Below are 23,181 nucleotides of genomic sequence, written 5' to 3'. Positions count from 1 at the left end.
TATGCCTTGCAAATACTAAGTTACAGTAGTGTTATATTTTCCCCTACATGTTGAATATTGCTATCCCTTAAGAAAATAGGAAGTTTTACAGAATGTAATAATTCCTGAAACTTAATATTGCTAGAAAAAGTTAAGTGGCATCACCACAAATTCTTTAGTACAAATGAAAGTAATTAAAATTGCTGTTTTTGTAGTGAAAACAAATTCCCATCTTTCAGTAAGTCATGACTTTTTATAGTAAAATAAAAACTAAGAGTTATGGCCCATCTGTCTTGCTCTTCTCATAGCTACTCCTTACCATCACCCACCTGGTGTCCCCGTCTCATGAAGTGGCCTACCATCAGACAAGCCAGAACCCTTAGTATAGTCCTTGTCATCTTCCTTTTTTCTTAGACTCTCATTGACTTCTTCCTAGCTCCTTATGCAAAAAGCATGTCATGCAAAGCCCATTAAAAATTATCTCCTGGCCTGACCAGGCAATGACACAGTAGATAAAGTGTCGGACTGGGACGTGGAGGGCCCATGTTTGAAACCTTGAGGTAGGCCCTGGCCAGTTGGCTCAGCAGTAGAGCCTTGGCCCAGTATGTGGAAGTCCTGGGTTCGATTCCCGGTCAGGGCACATAGGAGAAGCACCCATCTGCTTCTCCACCTTTCCTCCTCTCCTTCCTCTCTATCTCTCTCTTCTCCTCCTACAGCCAAGGCTCCATTGGAGCAAAGTTGGCCTGGGCGCTGAGGATAGCTCCATGGCCTCCGCCTCAGGCACTAGAATAGCTCTGGCCACAAAGGAGCAGCGCCCCAGATGGGCAGAGCATCACCCCTCGTGGGCATGCCAGGTGAATCCTGGTTGGGTGCATGCGGGAGTCTAACTGCCTTCCCCCCTTCTAACTTCAGAAAAATACCAAAAGCAAACAAAAAAAAGAAACCCTGAGGTAGCTAGCTTGAGTGCAGGCTCATACTGCTTGAGCACAGCTCACCAGCTTGAGTGTGAGATCATAGATATGACCCCATGGTTACTGACTTGAGCCCAAAGTCACTAGCTTGAAGCCCAACATCACTGGCTTGAGTCCAAGGTTGCTGGCTTGAGCAAGGGATCACTCTCTCTGTTGTAGCCCCCTACCCCCCGTCAAAGCACAACTAAGGTGCCACAACAAAGAATTGATGCTTTTCATCTCTCTGTGTCTGTCTATCCCTATCTGTCCCTTTCTCTGACTCTCTCTCTATCTCTGTCAAAAAAGAAATTATCTCCTGGTCCCTGGCCAGTTGACTCAGCCATAGAGCATTGGACCAGCATATGAAGGTCGGGGTTCAATTCCTAGTCAGGGCACACAGGAGAAGTGACCATCTGCTTATCCACTGCTCCACTCCCCCTTTTCTCTCCCCCTTCCCTCTCTCCTACCATCCCCCACAGCCATAGCCACGGCTCATTCGAGCAAGTTGGCCTTCGGCATGCTGAGGATGGCACCATGGCCTCGCCTCAGGTGCTAAAATAGCTTGGTTGCCGAGCAACGGAACCATGGCCCCAGATGGGAAGAGCATTGCCTCATAGAAGGCTTGCCAGGTGGATCCAAGTTGGGGCACATGTGAAAGTCTGTCTCTCTGCCTCCCCACCTCTCAATAATAGTAATAATAATAATAATAATAATAATAATAAATTATCTCCTGTTCTCTTACTTCATCTGAACCCTCATATTTCTTCATTGTTTTCTGGCCTCTTTCATCAGCATTCTCCATCTTTCTGGAGCATCTTCCCCCTCTTTATCACCTGATGACTACTAATCGTTCTTCAAGACTCAGCTCAGTACTCACTTCTTCCTGGAGTCCTTCCCCAACAGCTGCCTGAGGGACTCGTCCTGGACGAATCCCTACGATCTGTCTTGTCCAGACTCACTTATCTGTTTACCAAGCGGGGCCATTTGGTTATGCTCTAACAGTACCTCAAACCAGTGTGTCCCAAAGTGACTGGAAATAGCATCAGCTTATCAGTGCAGGAACAGTGACACCCTGCCACCACCCCCCCCACAAAAACAAGGGCAAGATGAGAAGCCCATAAGAGGTATGAGTAAAAACTCCAAAGAAACTTTATGTAAAGCTCCAAATCTGTTAAACTAATTGAATAATGAAAAATTTGTCTAGCCCCCAGGTATGCTTTGTTTGGCATCTGTTTTCATTGAACCTTATTGTCCTTAGATACTATCCAGTTTACCAAACAACACACTCCCTGTCTTATGCCCCACCCATAACTCAGTTATATTGCTATACAAGCTTCATAAACATTTGAGTTTGCAGCTAATTGATAAGTAATTTCCAGATTGACTCCTCTTTAAGTATTGAATACCTAAACATATGCTGACTGCAGGAATGACAGAAAAAGAGGACAATCACGATAAAAGGAGAAAAACAGGAGAGGTCGGAAGTTCTGGCATTGCCATCTTTGGAAGAGGCATCTTCCTGGCCCAGCCCAATTACAACTACAAATCATGCCATACGTAAGTCAAGTAAAACATGTGCCTGCCGTATTCTTGGTGGCCCCTGTCTTTCAACTAACCTTTCCTTATTTGGGGAAATTCCCAAGAAGCAGAACTCAAATTCCTAGCCTTTCTTAGAGCTAGGACATTGGCTCATGGCCCAGGTTCCGCCAAAGAGCAGTACTCTGGCAAACTGTGATGTGGAGAAGGGCAACGTGAACGGAGAAGGTGTGTAAGCACCTTCATTTTTATGACCATAGAGGTGGCTGAGGTTGCATAATTGAGTCCCAGGCATAGAAGTAACATTGGTGTGGCAAGAGCTGCTAACGTTCCCTCTGGTGACCAGTGGGCGAGGAAAACAGCCAGTTTTCTTATTGGACCAAGTGTGTAATGCAATTTTACTCCTGGAATTTAGTCTGGATCCCAGCCTTTTCAAAAATTATTGAAGTTATTCAATATAATTTCATTAAACTCATTAAGTAAGCCCAAATAAGCTTCTATTGCTTAAAACCAAAGAATTCACTGATAAAAAAAAACAAGCAGTGGCCTGCCCTGTGACAGCACAGTGGGTGGAACATGACCTGGAACCCTGAGGTCGCCAGTTCAAACCCCGGGCTTGCCCGGTCAAGGCACATATGAGGAACAACTAGAGTTGATGCTTCTCACTCCTCCCCCACTTTCTCTCTCTCCTCTAAGATCAATAAATAAAGTCTTTAAAAATATAAGTAAAAATAAATTTTAAAAATATAAGCAATGGCAGACCCATCTTTGAAAACCTTTCATTGGAGCTGCCTTGGAAGAAAGCCATTCACACCAATTTCCATCAACCCCCCAGCACCTGTGGAAAAGAAGCCCCGATTTCCTAAGGCTACCCTTCTGTGTTTTCTACAGCAGTATCACATCGCACACTCAGTACTCAGTACTCCTGGCAGCTGGCTTAGGGTTACCATCCACAGAACAGGTCATTACATTTAGTCATGGAAAATGGCAGAACTGAGGAGCCCATCAGCCACTGCAGGCGATGGTCTTACCCTGCAAGGCCTCATATTGATTGATAAACTGGTTCCCTATCAATGGACCTCTGCACAAAGGAGCCAAGCGAGGCACAGATTTTTAAACTGAGCTATAAGGATGACAGCAAGTTGTTTTTTGTTTGGTTGGTTGGTTTTGTTTCCATTTCTGTTAGAGCCAAGCAAGGAATGTAGGAGGTTTCAGCCACAGGAAGGGTATTTAGACAATATATAGAACTCAGCTGTTGAACATTCTTCTCTATGATTTCTGTCTGCTAAAAAATAATACTACTGTTGACCCTTGAACAGCATGTTTGAACTGCAGGGGTTCACTTATATGCCGATTTTTTTAAATTGGCCTACTCAATTCAACTGACTCCCACAGTTTAAACCTACATTCTTTGAGGCTCAGCTGGTGGTTGAAGTCCATATATGTGGGGGTGCCACTTAAGTTATACACAGGTTTTCAACATCACATGGGTCAGCTGTATACTTATACCAACAGTGTAGCAATTCTCACTTACTATATTCCTCATGATAATCCTTTAAAGACATTCTATTAAATAATGCTCACTTTATAGAATAAAGTTTAAAGAGATTAAGCGGCTTGCTTAAAGTCAAAGGGGATCCAAACAGGTTTTTCAATTCCAAGCTGATGGCTTTTACGTTTATATCAATGGTGTTCAAAGTGTGTTCCCAGATCTCCAGGAAGTCTAGGAGGTCAATACTAGTTTCTAAACAATAATAATTCTATCCAAAGGAAATTAAACCATTCTCTCAAAAAGATAACTGCACCCCTCTATTCATTGCAACATTATTCACAATAGCTAAGACATAAAGCAACCTAAATGTCCACTGATGAATGTATAAAGAAGATGTGATATATATAAACAGTGTAGTATTATTTAACCATAAAAAGAAGGAAATCTTGCTGCTTGTGACAAGGATGGACCTGCAGACATCGTTCTCAGTGAAATAAGTCAGACAGAGAATGACAAATATTGTCCTAGCCCATTTATATGTGGAATATAAGTTTAAAACATTAAACTTATAGAGTAGAATGGTGGTTGCCAGGGCATGAGGGGTAGGGGACCTGGGGAGATGTTGGTCAGAGGCACAAATGTGTAGTTATAAGATGAATACATTCCAGGGAACTGAGGTGCAGTGGGGTGACTATAGTTATTCATACTGTATTTTATACTTGAAAGTTTCTGAGTTTAGCACTTTAATGTTCTCACCATAAGAACAACAAAAAAATGGTGATGACGTGAGGTGAAAGATGTTTTAACTAACCTTATAGCAAATATTTGGCTTCTCACATGTGTATCATCATCATATTGTACACGCTAAATTTACACAATGCTAAATGTTAGTTTATCAAGCTGGGGGAATAGGTGTCATTGGCCCTTTCATGAGGGTACAGTCGCGTTTTGGAGAGGACACGTGGAGTGTGACGTAACAGCAGGCAGAAGCAGAAGCCCAGCTGAGAATCCAGCTGGCTTCTATTAAGGAAGACACACAAGAGAATTTCAAAATTGTAAAACAGTGCCGCTTTTGATTTGCCCTGAAAAATATAATTATATTTCACAAAAATATTATTTATGCTATGTAGTGGGTTATTAGTTGTATTTTTTAATGAAATGATAAATTATTATGTTTGTGTTCTCAGTTTTCATTTCTAATTCAATAAATATTCACAGATACAACCCACAACCTACAAAAACTCTTTGGAATCCTTAATAATTTTTTAAATGTGTGAAAGAGTTGTTGTTTTTTACAGAGACAGAGAGTCAGAGAGAGGGATAGGAACAGACAGACAGGAATGGAGAGAGATGAGAAGCATCAATCATCAGTTTTTTGTTGCGACACCTTAGTTGTTCATTGATTGCTTTCTCATATGTGCCTTGACGGGGGGAGGGGGGGGGGCTACAGCAGACCGAGTAACCCCTTGCTCGAGCCAGTGACCTTGGGCCCAAGCTGGTGAGCCTTGCTCAAACCAGATGAGCCCGCACTCAAGCTGGCGATCTCGGGATCTCAAACCTGGGGCCTCCGCTCCCCAGCCCGACGCTCTATCCACTGCGCCACTGCCTGGTCAGGCTGAAAGAATCTTGAGACTGAAACACTGAGAACTGCTATTCTGCATTATAGCTTCCTTTAAAAAAAAAATCCAGGGCCTGACCTGTGGTGGCGCAGTGAATAAAGCGTCGACCTGGAAATGCTGAGGTCGCCGGTTTGAAACCCTGGGCTTGCCTGGTCAAGGCACATATGGGAGTTGATGCTTCCAGCTCCTCCCCCCTTCTCTTTCTCTGTCTCTCTCTCCTCTGTCTCTCTCCTCTCTAAAAATGAATAAATAAAATTAAAAAAAAAAATTAAAAAAAAAAAATCCAGGGTAAATACAGATTTACTTTGACTGCATTGCTCTTAAAAATTTGATGCCAGTGCTAAACTTAGTTTTTCTGCTTACATCTCTGTACTGTCTTCCTCCTACTCTTATTTTGGATTGATGAGTTTGTGAATGGCAGCAAAAGAATACTGGATTGTAAAGTAGTGATTAACTGCACAAGCATCTCCTTCTTCTCAAATTCCCTAACGTACCTAGTTTACTGTATTTTCAATTAATATTTGATTAGAGGATTAATGAGTAAAATTGATTGCTATCCCATAGTGAGGACCTGCTTGATGCCTCTGACAAGCAGCCTGTGTGCTTGCTCCTAAGTTCACAGTTGCACGCCAGACACAGCAGAACTCAGCTGCAGCCAGGCCAGGTGCACTGCGGCCCCAGATGTACAGGGATCCTATATCCACCTCCCTGCCTTTGGTCCTGACCCCTGTCCAGATTCTCTTCGCCCACAAGGGCCAGCTCAGCAACCTCGTCGCATGTACAACTCTTTCCTGGAGGAACTAACCCACAACGAGCATCCCGTTCTAACGTTATGTGGGAGTGTTTATCCATGGTAACCTACTTTCCCTCTTGATCTCTCTCACTCTGTCCTGCACTGCTGTCTTACTAGATCACATGTGTATTGTTTTTTCCCTACAAAATCTTAGGCTTTAGAAAGGTTCTCACAGGTCTGTTGCAGTACCCACAGAGTCTAGCAGAGTGCTTAGTAAATTATAATCACTTTAATTGTCAACATTTACAAAATAGTTCAGACACATTGCCTCACTGTTTTCTCAAAAAGCCCTCTATGTAAATTAGAGATGGTCTGTTTTTATTATCTCCGCCTTACAGACAGAGGCTTTAAAATGAACCAGCGTAGGGTTCCCAGCTGGTGATTAACTGACTCAGGACACAAACCTGTATTGTGTGATGTCCTTCCTTATTCGGCAATTTTTCTATATACACTTGTTTAATTAACTCAAAAAAGGACTTTGAGAAAAATAGACGGCCTAGATCCAGGTTACACATTGGAACAGACTGAAATTAACTAACACAGGCCGCCTGAGTCCCACTCAAGCTTTTTGTTCAATGCAAGAGATAGAGACAGAAAGAGGGACAGACAGACAGGAAGGAAGAGAGATGAAAAGCATAAATTCTTCTTTGAAGCATCTTAGTTGTTCATTGACTGCTTTCTCATATGTGCCTTGATGGCAGGGGATGGGGAAGGACTACAGCAGATGTAGTCACCCCTTGCTCAAGCCAGCAACCTTGGGCTTCAAGCTAGTGACCTTTGGGCTAAAGCCAGCAACCATGGAGTCATATCTATGATGCTGCGTTCAAGCCAGTGACCCCACACTCAAGCTGGTGAGCCCGCACTCAAGCTGGAGACCTTGGGATTTTGAACCTGGGTTCTTACATCCCAGGCCAACACACTATCCACTACACCACTGCCTAGTCAGGCTCAGGCACAGTATTTTACAGAGATCTTTTCCCTTGTAATTTTAGCTGTTAAGGTGGTCGGCTAATGTTCAGGTTAACTCTGTATCTAGTTCTCTCAGAGAGCATACAAATTAAGAATCACATAAATGTACATTTTCCCTCTTTCTGTCCTATGTGGCTAATTGGCAACCTCATATATTGTGTTTTTGCAGCAAAAAATGAAGGGAAATATTATAAAATAATTCAATAAATTCAAGAGGTATCATATATTTATTGTAACTTACATTTATTAGAACTCCCTATCTTTTCTCTCCCCATTTATTTATTCACCAATCCCACAAGCATTTGCTAAGCCCCTAGTATAAGCAAAGCTGAATTAGATACCAGAGTGGATTACAATAAGTAAAGGAAAAGATACCCTGGCCATTAATGAGATTTTCCTCTAATGAGTGAAATGTCATTTCCAGAAAAAAAAATTTAAGGTATTAGAAGCATAAATTATTTATAGAGGTGATAAAGGAATATAGAGTAAGGAAAGGAGGGGTTTTTAGTGAGAGAAAGGAAGGGAGAGAGAGGGTGAGAGGCATCACTTTAGTTGTGCATCGATTACTTCTCATACGTGCCTTGACCAGGGCCAATCCAGTGTCCCCTTCTTCAAGCCAGCGACCTTTGGGCTCAAGCTTTGAGATCATGTGGCTGATTCCTCCACTCAAGTCAGTGACCCATGCTGACGAGCCCACACTCAAAGCCAGGATCTCAGGGCTTTGAATCAGCAACCCCAGCATTTGGGGTCCATGTTTTATCCACTGCATCAGCACAGTCAGGTGGGAAAGGAGTTCTTATTAAAAAGAAATAATTTGGAGAAGGCTTCATACAGGGAATGCCTGAAAGAAAGATGTCATGACCTATGTTTTAAAAGGAATGTAAGGTATGGTTTGGGAACATAATCTCCATCTGCAGCCCACAAATCACCCCTGAATGATCATACAAAGTAAAGCAGTGCGATTCCTCTGTAAATGTAGCCACAAGATAGGTTGCCTCGCTCCCCACACCCAAGAGCTGCCGTCCTTAGGCTTCTTTGTGTGTGTGTGTGTGTGTGTGTGTGTGTGTGTGTGTGTGTGTGTGTGAGAGAGAGAGAGAGAGAGAGAGAGACAGACAGACAGACAGACAGAGAGAAAGACAGAGAGATTCAGAGAGAGGGACAGATAGGGACAGACAGACAGACAGGAAGGGAGAGAGATGAGAAACATCAATTCTTTGTTGCTGTTCCTTCATTGTTCATTGATTGATTTCTCATATGTGCCTTTCCTGGGGGGTTACAGCAGACCGAGTAACCCCTTGCTCAAGCCAGTGACCTTGGGTCCAAGCTGGTGAGCTTTGCTCAAACTAGATGAGCCCGCGCTCAAGCTGGTGACCTCAGGGTCTCGAACCTGGGTCCTCTGCATCCCAGTCCAAGACTCTATCCACTGCGCCACCACCTGGTCAGGCCTTAGGCTTCTGCCACAGAGAAATTCTGGAGCCACCACTGATTGTTAGAGCATTTCAGGGAAGAAGATGACATCAGAAGTGGTCTAGGGCCAAATGTAGACATGAGTCTGTACTTCCCATTTACTTCTTACAACACACCTTCCCCAACGCTGCTCGGGGACTTAGGAACAACCCAGCACACGACAGACAGCACGTCTCTCTCTGATCTGCAATCTGAGATATTCTCTGCATCTTCTCTCCTATGACAGCCTTCCTTCTGAAGCCCATTCCCTCAGGAGGCTCCCCTGCTGTGCATCTCTGCATGGCTGCAAGTGAAGCTAGGATTAAGAATGAACCCTCTATGCTATCAGGGGTGTGCAAAGTGGGCCCTCTTGCTCCGACAGCAAAATGTTGCTGTGTACCAAGCAAGCTGCTGGGACAAGACACATGTAAGGTCAGGTAGCTCACAGCAGGTAATCAGCTGAAAAATCAGACTTTATGTCTGCCTTCTGAATAGTTCAAGGTATAGCATAAAGAAAGCGAACACCACATGATATCCAGAAACAGAGAAAGTTGAATAATCACCTTAAGACCAAACCGCAAAGATTTTATAGGGGGTGCTCAGTAGTTGGTACTGGCTCGAGCGTTAGGAACGCTAATGTGCTTCATGGCATCATATAATCAAAGTGGTACTCGAGGAAGCTGTCTGTCTGAGAGAGGCTGGAGGAAGGAGAACTGACTGCCTGTAGGCCTGGAGTAAGTGGGCACCTGCTGCAAGCTAATTATCCAAACACTGTAACTTTTTCCACAGACTTTACAGACCAGAGTGCCTGAAATGAAATGTCACATCTAAGACTCATTCTGTAAGCTTTCAGAAAGAATGACTCCAAAATCTGTCCCCTTTGAAACAAATGGATGAAAGGGTATGCTGCTTTAAAGATGAGGTTCAATAGACACTGGCCAGGTCGCTTAGTGGATAGGGTGTCTTTCCTGCACATGATCGCAGGTTTGATCCTTGGTCACGGTACACACAAGAAGCAACCAATTTGTGCACAAGTAAGTGAAACAATGAGATTGATGCTTCTCCTCCTTCCTTTCTCTCTCAACGCAATGGGGAAGTTGAAAATCAAAATATGAGGTTCAATAGTGTGGAACAAAGATGAATTTTTTTGGTAAATAAGACTTTGGTCATGAGTATGTTGCTAACCCTAGAAAAGAACATGTTTGCATTGTTTGTGGATAGTGTAATTCCAATTAAAAAAAGAAAGGGACAGTGGAGACAAGTCAAATTAAAGTATTTGAAAAGGTATTCCGTTGCTTGTGACTCCAACGTGAAACAAGGCTCTGATAACTTTTTTAATTCTGTTGTCTCATTTAGATTCTATTTGGGTTTTGTAAGATACTGTCAGGATAGGAAAATGGTAGATGCATTTGCCCTGGGACGAGGGACAGGGATAGCCTTTCAGATGTCACAGTGACGGCTGACAACCCACGTTCAACAAGTCAGAATTCAGCCCCTTTTCCTTTCAGTGCAGTTTTATTATATCAAACATACAACTTCTGAGCTATGAAACAGCAAGGGAAAGAAATTAAGGTCGGAAGAGCAAGAGACGGCCTTTCTCGGAGGCAGTGACAGGGACGGTGCAGCCACCATGGCGGCAATGAGCAACCGCTTACACTTCAGGGGACTGAGCGTTTCTTCCAAGTGCCGTACATTGCCTGGGATGGAAATCAAGGTTTAAAACATTTTTGGTGATTTAGTCTTTTTTTTTTTCCAGATAACTCACGTGCACATGGGGAGAGGCAAAGAGGGCAGATTTCTTTCCCTTTCCGTCAATTCTCTGCTTCCCTGTGGGAAGTTAGCCCGAGCCTGTGGGAAATTTAATAGGTTTAATTTTTTTTTTAATATTTAATTATTAAGGCAAGAGACAGAGCTGTAAAATTTTACTTGGATTTACTTTTATTTCAAAAGAAACTCATTTATACTATATTTTTAACCCTATACATCCCAGATCCTCAACACTGGTAATATGCATACACAAGTTTACTTTTGTTTTGTTAATAATGTCCATGTGGGGTCTGAGAATTAGTATCTTTAAAGTACTAATATCAGAATCTCTGAGAACGGAGCTCAGGCAATGTAACTTTTAAAAGCTTCCCAGGTAGCCCTGGCCGGTTGGCTCAGCGGTAGAGCGTCGGCCTAGCGTGCGGAGGACCCGGGTTCGATTCCCGGCCAGGGCACACAGGAGAAGCACCCATTTGCTTCTCCACCCCTCCGCTGCGCCTTCCTCTCTGTCTCTCTCTTCCCCTCCCGCAGCCAAGGCTCCATTGGAGCAAAAATGGCCTGGGCGCTGGGGATGGCTCTGTGGCCTCTGCCTCAGGCGCTAGAGTGGCTCTGGTCGCAACATGGCGACGCCCAGGATGGGCAGAGCATCGCCCCATGGTTGGCGTGCCGGGTGGATCCCGGTCGGGCGCATGCGGGAGTCTGTCTGACTGTCTCTCCCTGTTTCCAGCTTCTGAAAAAAAAAAAAAAAAAAAATTAAAAGCTTCCCAGGTAATTTTAATACACAGTCAAAGTTGAGAGTAACCACTATATAGAAATGAGTTGTTGACCATAAGAATTTTCGTTTTTAAATATATGTCTGTTCTCAAATAATAATGTCTCAATGGAGGAAATTTAGACTTGGAGATTAAAAAATAAAAAACGAAAGTATGAAGGTAGAGAGAATCATTAGAGAATGTGTATGTTCTATCCATAGGGCCCTGATATTCACTACAGTGGTATTAACTACATTGAGAACAGAAACTTCTCTGATAATCTGAGGAAAGCTCTTTTTCTAAAATGATGTTCCTATATACAAACTTTGCCAATTTTAGAATTATCACAGTCTTCCTAAAACTAGTGCTAAAACATCTGATATAGTGAGACTTTTACAACTACCATAAAAAGAACAAATTCACACGTTACAAAAATCAGTCACAAGAATTCAGAAGCCTAATGCTGAGACTTGATTTTGCCCCTAAATTGCTATGTGATCCTAAATAAATCATTAAAGCTCGCTAGGCCTCAGTTTTTCTATAAAGTGAGATTTTTATCTGCCCATGGGGCAGTGTGGTTAATATTTTTTTATATTTTTTTAATCTATTGAAAGTAAATGAATATAAGTGAAAGTACTTTGAAATGTGTAATTTATGATTAGAGATATTTGGAACTCATCTAAGAAGAAACCTAGAATTTTCTGGTGACTGGCTTGCTTAGGTGGTGCTCACTTCTACGTGCACCTGCCTAGTCAGCACACCGTGGCTCTAAGGAACCAAGCCACGCCCGAGTAGTATCACCACCTACATCAGAAGGATGGCCCAGTCCCACATGCCCTGTGATTCAGTCCCTCTCTCCCTGCAGTCCGATGCTTCCCCTGCAGCACTGACTTGTGGGGATTTCTGTCAAACTGCTAAGAATTCAATTCTTCTAGCTTGGAAAATAAAACTCAGCATGAGTTAAAATGCGAGGGAAAGCTAGTAGTTCCAAATGAAATAAAACCTATGAACCACAGCTTGCTCTTTTTCACAAGAGCTCTGAAGTATCTGTTTCTTTCCCCTCCACCTTCTTAAAGACCTGAGTCCCTGGGGACTCCCACTGGCATGTTCCCTACCAGACAGAGTGCTACCAAGGAAACACTCTCTTACCAGTACCTTCAGTCCCAAGATATTCAAGTGTGAAAATCTAGGATTGAAAATAAAGTTTGTCACCCTGACTGGTTGGCTCAGTGGTAGAGCTTCAGCCCTACATGTGGATGTCTCGGGTTCAATTCCCAGTCAGGGCACACAAGAGAAACACCTATCTGCTTCTCCACTCTTCCTTCTCTCGCATCTCTTTCCCTCTCCTCCCCCCCTCCCTCCTACAGCCATGGCTCAATTGGAGCAAGTTGGACTAGGGTGCTGAGGATGGCTCCATGGCCTCTGCCTCAAATGCTAAGAAGAACTTGGTTGCTGAGCAACAGAGCAATGCCCAAGATGAGCAGAACACTGCCCCCTAGTGGGCTTGCCAGGTGGATCCAGTCAGGGAGCATGCAGGAGTCTTTCTCTGCCTCCCTTCCTCTCACTGAATAAAATAAATAAATAAATAAATAAATAAATAAATAAATAAATAAATAAATAAATAAAATTGAAGTTTGTTGTTCACAGCCACTGCTTCAGAGTTAAGGCCTTTTACCCAGACAGCAGTAAGATGTTAACCTGAGATGCAGACATTATATGCGAAGAGTAAGTAGGGCTATCCTGAAAGAAAGACACTAACCAAAAGCCTGTGTGCTTCTGGGCATCACCATTTCCCATTCATTTCATTGTCTGAGTTGTATAAAAAGAAATTAAAATATGCATGGAGTGTCCAATACAGATATTGAATTTGATCACTGTGTTCTACTTCTTAGGAAAAAATACATTAAACAGAATGCAGTGTCACATAATTCAAGCTACTTTCTGTTTGTTCATAAAGGAAAACACTTTATATGCAGAAATTTCAAGGGAGAGGAGACATGAGGTCTCCAAAAGCAGCTATTATCAAACAAAGTAGCCAGAAAATTAATGCGTTGGAAATGGCTATAACCACAACCTGGGATATATGCCAGCGTTGTCATCTCTCTTATTGTCCCCACAAAGCCTACCTAAGTGTTCTTTCTCATCTTTAATGTAAAATTCTTTCCCTTCTATTAAGTACTGCTTTAACTGTCTAGTTATTCTTTTCACAAACCCATGCTGGCCCCTACTATAAGGAAGAACTGAGAAAGAATTGCATATGTGACTATTTAGGATATGTTTGTCATATGTAAGTAGAAATGGGTCATTTAAAGACCTAATCAGTTGATTCTCCCCCTCCAAATCAAGGTCCCCCTTCTAAACAGCCTGCTTGTGCCCTCTTGTCACATCCATTTTAAAGTAGTCTCATATCCCAGGCAGTTAAGAGGGGGAAATCTCTTCTTTAATCTCTTCTGTGAGAGAGCTCCATCAGCCTTTTCCCACCCTGCTACACAGAAGGCGGGCCATTCTGGAAGGGTGTGTGTGTGTGTGTGTGTGTGTGTGTGTGTGTGTGTGTTTTCATTCTCCCTAAACAGGAACACTCATCTGAATTCCAAATGATTGAAGAATTTAGTGTTTCAGGTAATCCCATATTTTGGTGAAGTCAGAAATGCCATTTATATAAGTCACCAGGTCTCAAGCAAATGTGGCAAAAAGCTTTCAAGGTGATAATTCCCCTTGCATTTCTCAGGAAAGTTCACACACAAGAGTTCAACAACAAAATAAAACACCTTTTGGACAGTTGGTATTTTGTTTATGTATGTCATGACTAATAGTAATAGCTGTAACTTATCACATTAGAAAAGCAATCAACAGTCCAAACTACACAAAATTAAAATTAATTGAGTCCCTTTGTCACCCTGGCAGAGCTAATAATTACATCATTATTAACTATGTAACCAATAGACAAAATGCTTTTTAGCTTCTTTTGGTTTAAGAAGAGCTATTATATATTTAAGTCTAGCATATACAAAGTGAAATAGAACAAAATTAAGAAAAAATAAAGTCAATGTATTCAACCTGAAAAATTCTGCAGAGAAAGCTACTTTCATTGGGAGAGCATCCACTCTGGACTAAGCACTGCCATAGGTCTCAGTATATTTGATTCATTTTAGCCTTACAACATCTGTGGCAACATATGGGTGCCATCCTCATATGATAGATGAGGCACTAAGACCTCCAGGGTTAAGGAAACTGAGGCAGGAGCAAAGAACCAGGGCCAAGACTCAAATTCAGGTCTGTCCCACACCAAAGCATTTGTTCTAATCAATGAACAACTACACTGTGAAACAAAAACCTTGTAGATCACCTTTAACAGTTATATGTTCAAACACTTGGAAAACAAAACATTCTTCTTAGAAACCATATGTTAACTTTCACAGTCAAGAGTTTTTTGAAGGCCACCCCCATGTTCATTACAGTGTTATTTCCAACAGCCAAGATATAGAAGCAATTGAAGAGCCTATCAACAAATGAGTGGATAAGAAAGCTGCGATACACGGTGGAGTATTACTCAGCAATACATTTTACATTTGCAACAGCACAAATGGACCTAGAGGGTTCTAGTGGAAGAAGTCAGTCAGAGAAAGACAAATGCCATATGATTTCACTTATATGTGGAACCTAAAGAACAAAATAAATGAACAAACAAAATAGACTCATAGATACAGAGAACAGACTGATGGTTGTCAGAGGAAAGGAAGGTTGAGGCTGGATGAAAAAGGTGATAGGATTAAAAATACAAATTGGTAGTTATAAAATAATCATGAGGAAATGTTATCGGAGGAAACACTCTATGAAATATATAACTGTCTAATCACTGTGCTGCACATCTGAAACTAATGCAAAATGATATCGAATGTAAACTGTAATTGAATAATAAAATCTTTAAAATGCAATTAGAGTTTGTTGAAGGCTAAGCTAATGTGTATCAAGAGTTTCAAAAGATGTCCTTCTTGGAGCATAGTTCTCCCATCTCTTCTTGGCCCAAAGAATGTTCCCCAAAACAGGCCAGGGATAGAAAAGAATGAAGGAAATGAAGAGATATTAACCAAACTAAACTATGTGTCCTTAGAACAGTTCTGATGTCATTTATCTCCCCTTCCAAGAATACTGGGATGGCTTTGTGTAGACAAGTGACAAATATTGTCAATTAAGTCTGTAAAGATACTGGCAAACGTTACTGAAAAAGATTTGTGTTAAATATTACTTTAACTTAAGAGAATGTCCTCTCCTGGCAAGGATAGACAGTGTGAGGTGATGTGAGGTTAAGACAGTCGGTTCTGTGGTTGAATGGAGTTGAACGCTGTTCTGAGTGTGCACAAGTTAGATTATAGACCCTCAAAGGAACTTTTTCCAGATGGATAGCAACATTCAAGCAAGTAGCAGCCCCCAAGGCTGGAATCAACTTGTGCTCTTGGCTGGATTGTGACCATTTGCTAGACTCTAAAGGGTGGTCAGAAGAAATGACACTCCCTGTCACACCATTCCAAAGGAACTGAACACCTGGGCAGGTATTGAAAGGGAATTTTGTTCTAACTTTCGCCCAGGGTGCCCCTATGGTGTCTATCTACCCTTTCACAAAAGAAACAACCTTAAACCGAGTTATACAGAGTTTGTGATTTATGTTTCTTCTTCCCCACCACCTGACTCCTCCTGTGTGGCAGTCACATGATTGCCTTGGTCTTTCCTGGGCCAGTAGAGGGAGACTCTCCCACTCGCCCAAAACTGCACGATGGTGGTGGCGGCCAGTTGAATCTCCCTTTGATGAGGTCCTACATCATGGGGGAGAAATTACCATGATTACAGGAAAAATGTTGCCTTTATTTACTCTGCTCTCTCCTCTGCCTACACCCTCTGACTGAGGGAGCTTTACAGATTCCCCAAATTTGAGTGAGAGAGCACTGAGCTCATGCTCCTTTGTATTGTCTCTTCCTATACCTAACTCTTGTATTTATCAATGAAAGAAAAGTCTGTGGCTTCTTATTACTTTGTAATACAGCCTTATGAATGCTCTACTACTAAAGATACAGAATGACCTTTATGACACAATTGGAAATTGGAAGACTGACTTCATATTTAATTATATAAAGAAATATTAAGTTTTTATTTAGGAGTGGGAATGGTATTGAGACAATACTAGGCTTTATATTTAAGAGTTATGATCATTTAGAGATTGAGTTATATGATGTCTGGGATTCTGGGATTTTCTAAATACCACAAGTGGCGCTGGCTAAGTAGTTCAGTTGGCTAGAGCATCCTGCTGACATGCCAATGTCGTGCGTTCCATCTCCAGTCAAGGCACATACGTGAGTCAACCAATAAATGCATGGCCAAGTGGAACAACCAAAAAATCATGCTTCTCTCTCTTGCCAATCAATAAATTAAAAAATTTAAAATAATAATATCATGGGAGGGGCTGCAGTAGGTAGGGGTGTGGGTGAAACAGAATTGTCCTTGAGTTGTCACTGTTTAAACTGAGTAATGGGTTTATTGTGATATGTTTTGTTTTGTTCTGCCATTTTTAGAATTTTTATAAGCCTTTTATTTTGCTATATATTAGAATTTTTATAATAAATTTTTTATTATAAAAAATTTTATTTTTTAATTAATTAATTTTTTAGTGAAATGAAGGAAGGTAGAGACAGACTCCCCCATGCACCCCTACCCGGACCCACCTGGCAAGCCCACTAGGGGGCAGTGCTCCACCCATCTGGGGCCCTTGCTCTGTTGCAACCAGAGCCTGATTCAGAGGCTCTGGAGCCATCCCCAACACCCAGGGCCATCTCACTTTAATCGAACCATGGCTGCAGGAGGGGAGGAGGAGAGATAGATAGATGATAGATGATAGGTAGATAGATAGATAGATAGATAGATAATGATAGATAGATAGATAGATAGATAGATAGATAGATAGATAGATAATAGATAAAGAAGCAAGAGGGAGGGGGTGGAGAAGCAGATGGGCACTTCTCCAGTGTGCCCTGACCAGAACTCGAACCTGGGACTTCCACACATCCAGGTGATGATCTACTACTGAGTCAACTGGCCAGGGCCATAAAAAAAAAGCTTTTAAGAAGAATAAAAATTGGCTAAATTTACTTTAAATTCACATTAGAAAATCATATTTTTCAAAAATACTTTTAAAATGTGTAATTTTCATGATCTAATGTCAAATGGAATAGAAAGATCTAAAACTGTACATAAGATACTATGTGTACATATATATATTTACATATGCACATAAATAGAAGATGAAACTACACAAAATGTGTATCCGTGGGCAAAAGTACATCTTATTTTTCTTTACTCACTATTACCTTTTTGCATTTGTCAAATTTTCTAAAAAGAAAACATGTTTCTGTTTTATAAAGCATGTGAATGGTGTGTGTGTGTGTTTATCTGAAATACGGCAGCATGGGGAGAAAAGGAGGACTCGGGTGGTGCCGCCACCCCCTCTGCTGTCGGTCTCTGCGCCTTTCGTCTGCGCTGTGTTGGGACAAAGCATTGGGGGGCGCACTGGGGGGCTCACAACTTCTGTGGCTGTAGGAGCCACTCTGAGGAGGGCCCAGGGAAGACTCGAACATTTTCATTGGAAAAGAAGGAGCAGTTGCTCGTTATGATGGCTTTGTGCTTTGGATTGGGATTTGCCAAACCTTTCTTTACAGGAAGACACCAACTGTTTAAGAATTAAGGATGTTTTAGTTAATCCGTGAAAGGGATTTACTGAGAAGAGTTTTAAGAGATGCAATCTCTTTGAAAAATGATTCAAACTGTTGAATTTAACATGTTAGATGTGTTTATAAATAAACTTATGGCATAAAAGATATATATATAAACAGCATTATATCGTTAATGGTGATTATCTCTGAGCAGTGGCATTATAGGTCATTTTCATTTTTGTTTTTTATCTTTCTTTAATTATAAGTATAATATTATCATCAGAAAAATATAGCATGGCCCTGGCCTGTTGGCTCAGTGGTAGAGCGTTGGCCTGGCGTGCGGGGGACCCGGGTTCGATTCCCGGCCAGGGCACATAGGAGAAGCGCCCATTTGCTTCTCCACCCCCCCCTTCCTCTCTGTCTCTCTCTTCCCCTCCCGCAGCCAAGGCTCCATTGGAGCAAAGATGGCCCGGGCGCTGGGGATGGCTCCTTGGCCTCTGCCCCAGGCGCTAGAGTGGCTCTGGTCGCAGCAGAGCGACGCCCTGGAGGGGCAGAGCATCGCCCCCTGGTGGGCAGAGCATCGCCCCCTGGTGGGCGTGCCGGGTGGATCCCGGTCGGGCGCATGCGGGAGTCTGTCTGACTGTCTCTCCCTGTTTCCAGCTTCAGAAAAATACAAAAAAAAAAAAAGAAAAGAAAAATATAGCATGAAAAATTAAAGCTAGATTTTTCATACTTCTTTATAAGTAAAGGATTATATAGGTCAATATAACATACAAGGAACTATATATTATATATAGTTAATATATTAATATATAACTATATATTAGAATTAACTGTTATAACTACATACTATAGTATATACCATAACTCTATAATAACTAATATCTGTAAGTTTAAGAGAAACTTAAAATTTTTTGAAAGTATATGTTAAGCTTTTAAACAATGTTGATATTAACTAATTCCTTTTTTCAAAGATTTTATTTATTTATTTTAGAGAGAGAGAAAGAGAGAAGGTGAGGAGAAGCAGGAAGCATCAACTCCCACATATGCCTTGACCAGGCAAGCCCAGGGTTTCAAACCTGCGACCTCAGCATTCCAGGTCAATGCTTTAGCCACTGCACCACCACAAGTCAGGCAATATTAGCTAATTCCAAGAGAATTTTAAGTCCAAGGGCAGTAATACCAAGAGAATTTAATACAATAAGTAAGCAAGTAATATATGTCAATCCAACGGAATTTTAAATTGTCACTGAAAGTATATGTTAAGTTTTTAAACAATGTTGATATAAAATTATTTACACAGCCGCCATTATGTAGTGGTGCTCTTGCCTTCATGTACTCAATTCCTCAATAATCGTGTTTCTCTTTCTGTCCAATTTTAGGTATATCCATGCCAATACCAGTCTTTGGGTTGCAGGATGATTCCAAGGTCTTTAAAGAAGGGAGTTGCTTACTCGCTGATGATAACTTTGTCCTGATCGGCTCCTTCGTGTCATTTTTCATCCCCTTAACCATTATGGTGATCACCTACTTTCTAACTATCAAATCACTCCAGAAAGAAGCTACTCTGTGTGTGAATGATCTTGGTACACGGGCCAAATTAGCTTCTTTCAGCTTTCTTCCTCAGAGCTCCCTGTCCTCAGAAAAGCTCTTCCAGAGGTCCATCCACAGGGAGCCAGGGTCCTACGGCAGGAGGACGATGCAGTCCATCAGCAATGAGCAGAAAGCTTGCAAGGTGTTGGGCATCGTCTTCTTTCTGTTTGTAGTTATGTGGTGCCCCTTCTTTATCACTAACATAATGGCCGTCATCTGCAAAGAGTCTTGCAATGAGGACGTCATCGGAGCCCTGCTCAACGTGTTTGTTTGGATCGGTTACCTCTCCTCAGCTGTGAACCCACTAGTGTACACACTGTTCAACAAGACCTACAGGTCTGCCTTTTCCCGTTACATTCAGTGTCAGTACAAGGAAAATAAAAAACCGTTGCAGTTAATTTTAGTGAACACGATCCCCACCTTGGCCTACAAATCTAGTCAACTCCAAAAGGGACACAAAAAGGATTCGAAGAAAGATGCCAAGCTGACAGATAACGACTGCACTATGGTTCCTCTAGGAAAACAAATTTCAGAGGATGCTCCTACAGACAACATCAGCACAGTGAATGAAAAGGTCAGCTGTGTGTGATAGACTGGTTGCCATGGTGACCATGGAGGACGTAAAGAACAAGTTTTCACCAATCTGGAAAAGAAAAGAAAAGAAATGATAACAGAGAGACTGGAAAAAAATTAAGCAGGTCTAGTGGAACCAACAATACTAAGTTTTTAAACAATGCCTCATTTTATTCCATCAGTTCAAAGCAGGGTAAATGCCATAAAATGTGCACTTCAAACAGGTCCTGACAGCATTTCAGCTGTGAGCTTTATGATACTTATTTTTTAATGTTGCTAATGATATGTCTTTAAAACAATTAGCTTTTGTTGTGTAATTATGAGGCCACATAAATTTAAATTACCTTCTATTTTCAAGTAGAAATCTTGCTACTGTGTTGCTAATTGATGGGGTGAGTTGGTTACCCACAGCTGTAAATAAAAATAGCTACAAATAATGAAAAGTTGGTTGACTATAATAGCCTCTTAAAGAAAAATTCTCTTTAAAACTTACCATGATATGCAGTTGGCACAACAAAAATAAGGAACCAAGAACAGTGTTATGAAGTCGGTATTATTAAAATAATTTAATGAAATACTTGACAACTTTTCCATTCTTGCTTTTTCACAGATGCCATTTTTGCAATGGTCACAAAGTGGCTAGCATTTGCTGTATTTCAGGTTAATTCTTCTCAGAAGTGAAAAAGTGTTAAATGTTATTTCATAACTATTGCTGCTTTCTCTTCTACCTGTGCTTTGTTCTGGATTTAAAATGTGATCTTGTTTAGTATTTGTTCTACTAGCTATCCTATCAAAGGGATAATTTAGCATTACCAAATGCATTTCTAGACATTGCTTCTCCTAACAGCACCATAGAGGCACTTGGAAACTTGCTCTTTAGGACTGCACCGTGCATGTGCTCTTTGAGCAGTGAACAGTATTGATCTAACTATGTCAGGACTGAAAAATAAACTCAGGTGTTTGGTGACTGACAGCAATAGAGTCTTAGGACATCTTCATAAAACGCAGATGACTTTCCAATTGGCTCCATCAATCAGGTAAATTGATGCTTTCAGAGCAATTAATCTATATTATCTGCTGTTCAGCTTTGGTTCCCCAATCATCTACTGAGTGTATAATATCCATGAAGAAATGTCCTAGATACAAAGGATATAAAAATCATTAAAATAAGACCTTTGCCTTTGAAATGGCAAAGAAAATGACCTAATTGTAACAGTCCTTGTCAAAAATATTAACAAGACTTATTTTGAGAATCAATTCATCTCTTTCTTACCTGGTTCAGAAAATGGTTTGATTTTACTCTGAGGATAGTTTTCTCGGTAAGTTTCTTGATTGGTTGCCAACGAATATCAACCAAACTTGGGAGGGAGTAAATATCACTTGAAGTCAAAATTTGCAGTCAGTTTAGAAATATGCACTTTAACTTGTACCCAACCTGACTGTCAAAGTTCTGAAGAAAATCTTTGTTCCACTTTTTTAAAAACTAACTCATTTTGCTACTAACACTGTACTCCCTCGTTTTTTTGTTTGTTTTTTTTTTCAAAAAAAGACAGTAACATAATATTTTCTATTGAATGAGAAATAGTTTGTTTTGGTTGTTTGTTTTGTTTTGTTTTTTGCTCTAAGCCATTTAAAAAAACTATTTGAAATCTAAATAACATGGGAGGTGCCATTGTGTCATTTGGAAATACATTAGAGCTATACTAATTATGTCCTTATGGATACATTGAAAGGTGTTTATTTCAAAGCTAGAATTCATAGTAAGCCACTAGTATCAAGGCTGCATTTGATCTGAACTACTTTAATGATTATACCATACTAACTGATAAAAATATAAGTGTGAAAAATTCTCTGCTTTTATGTATTTTGCCTTAGTTTATAACTCTGCACATCTCGTTATATATTAAAGATTACAGAATCCACCCATATACTCAATCTTGATCAGAATGAACATAAATACTGCCTGACAGATGTCTCTGACTGCACATCTATTACAAATGTGTATGTTTTCCTCTCCATAAGTATCTATTCAAGTGTAACATGTATCTGTATAAATGTACAGACCTGTTATTTAATATTTATATATTTATATGGAGGAAAATGAAAACATTCAGTATATATACATATGCATGTTCTGTACCACGTCTGTTTAAATGGGAATTCATGTTCTAATGTTTCTATGACCTTCCATTGCTGTCAAAGCAGATTAAAATGTAACAAGTATCAGTTCTTAAATAAACTGGAAATTGACCTATTTTATGGAAAGACAAACAATTTCATGAGGGTGTGAAAACAATGGTCCTTATGTATAGTTGATCTTAAATAAAATGGTACCTTCAGACCCTTTGTTTAGTCTGGAGAATTTCTGACTACTACGGCTTTTAAAATACACCCTTCACCCCCAGTGAAATATAGTCATTGATTCGATATAAAGATCCGTAATTAAAGAACTCAGTTTTAGTCAATACTATTAAAATAGAGTGACCTAACTTACTCTAAATTGAACAACAGATTCTTCTATATTTATAGAAAGAAATTAAATGCCATAATTAAGGAAAACTGTGTTTAAAGCATATTTAATTTTTTGGCCACAGCGCCATCTCATGATCATTTTTTAAAGTGCTACAAAACCAAATGGAACTAACGTTACTGTATTACTTTTAGTAAAGAGCACTTCCCCCATTTGTGCATCAATGAAACATATTTAAAAGTGTTTGTTCAATTATTCTGTGATATATGTAACAAAAAGTTGAGGCTGTTTTGTGCAATGAACTTAAGTCCATTCTAAAATATTTCAAGAAAAAATGCATAACTGGAAATAAAATATACTCAAAAGTAAGTGCAATTTTGTGAATCCATAGCTGTAAAAAAAAGCAAGTTGCTCAAAACCTTTCAGGTTTGAAACTCCAGGTATCAATAAAATACTTTGAGGGCAAAAAGCTGGTGTTTCTGCAGCTCAGCACCCACCTGGTTAAGTTATATGTATGCTCATGATCTAGTTTCCAGTTATGTTCAGC

At 40.6% G+C, this 23,181-nt stretch overlaps 1 protein-coding gene across 2 annotated transcripts in view; it reads left to right on the top strand.

Moving 5' to 3' along the window:
• HTR2A (5-hydroxytryptamine receptor 2A) overlaps positions 1 to 22,428 on the top strand; it is a 61,404-nt gene extending 38,976 nt beyond the window's left edge. For both annotated transcript variants that reach the window (XM_066380996.1, XM_066380995.1), the window contains one exon: positions 19,381 to 22,428. In XM_066380996.1, coding sequence (XP_066237093.1) covers positions 19,381 to 20,180 — 800 coding nt within the window. In that variant the 3' untranslated portion in view covers positions 20,181 to 22,428. The remainder of the gene's footprint in view (positions 1 to 19,380) is intronic.
• Positions 22,429 to 23,181: the final 753 nt, after the last annotated feature.

Source organism: Saccopteryx leptura, chromosome 4 (assembly GCF_036850995.1).
Source record: "Saccopteryx leptura isolate mSacLep1 chromosome 4, mSacLep1_pri_phased_curated, whole genome shotgun sequence".
NCBI classification, from domain to species: Eukaryota; Metazoa; Chordata; class Mammalia; order Chiroptera; family Emballonuridae; genus Saccopteryx; species Saccopteryx leptura.
The sequence above is the reverse complement of the archived record's forward strand: the minus strand, read 5'-3'. Positions and strand labels throughout refer to the sequence as shown.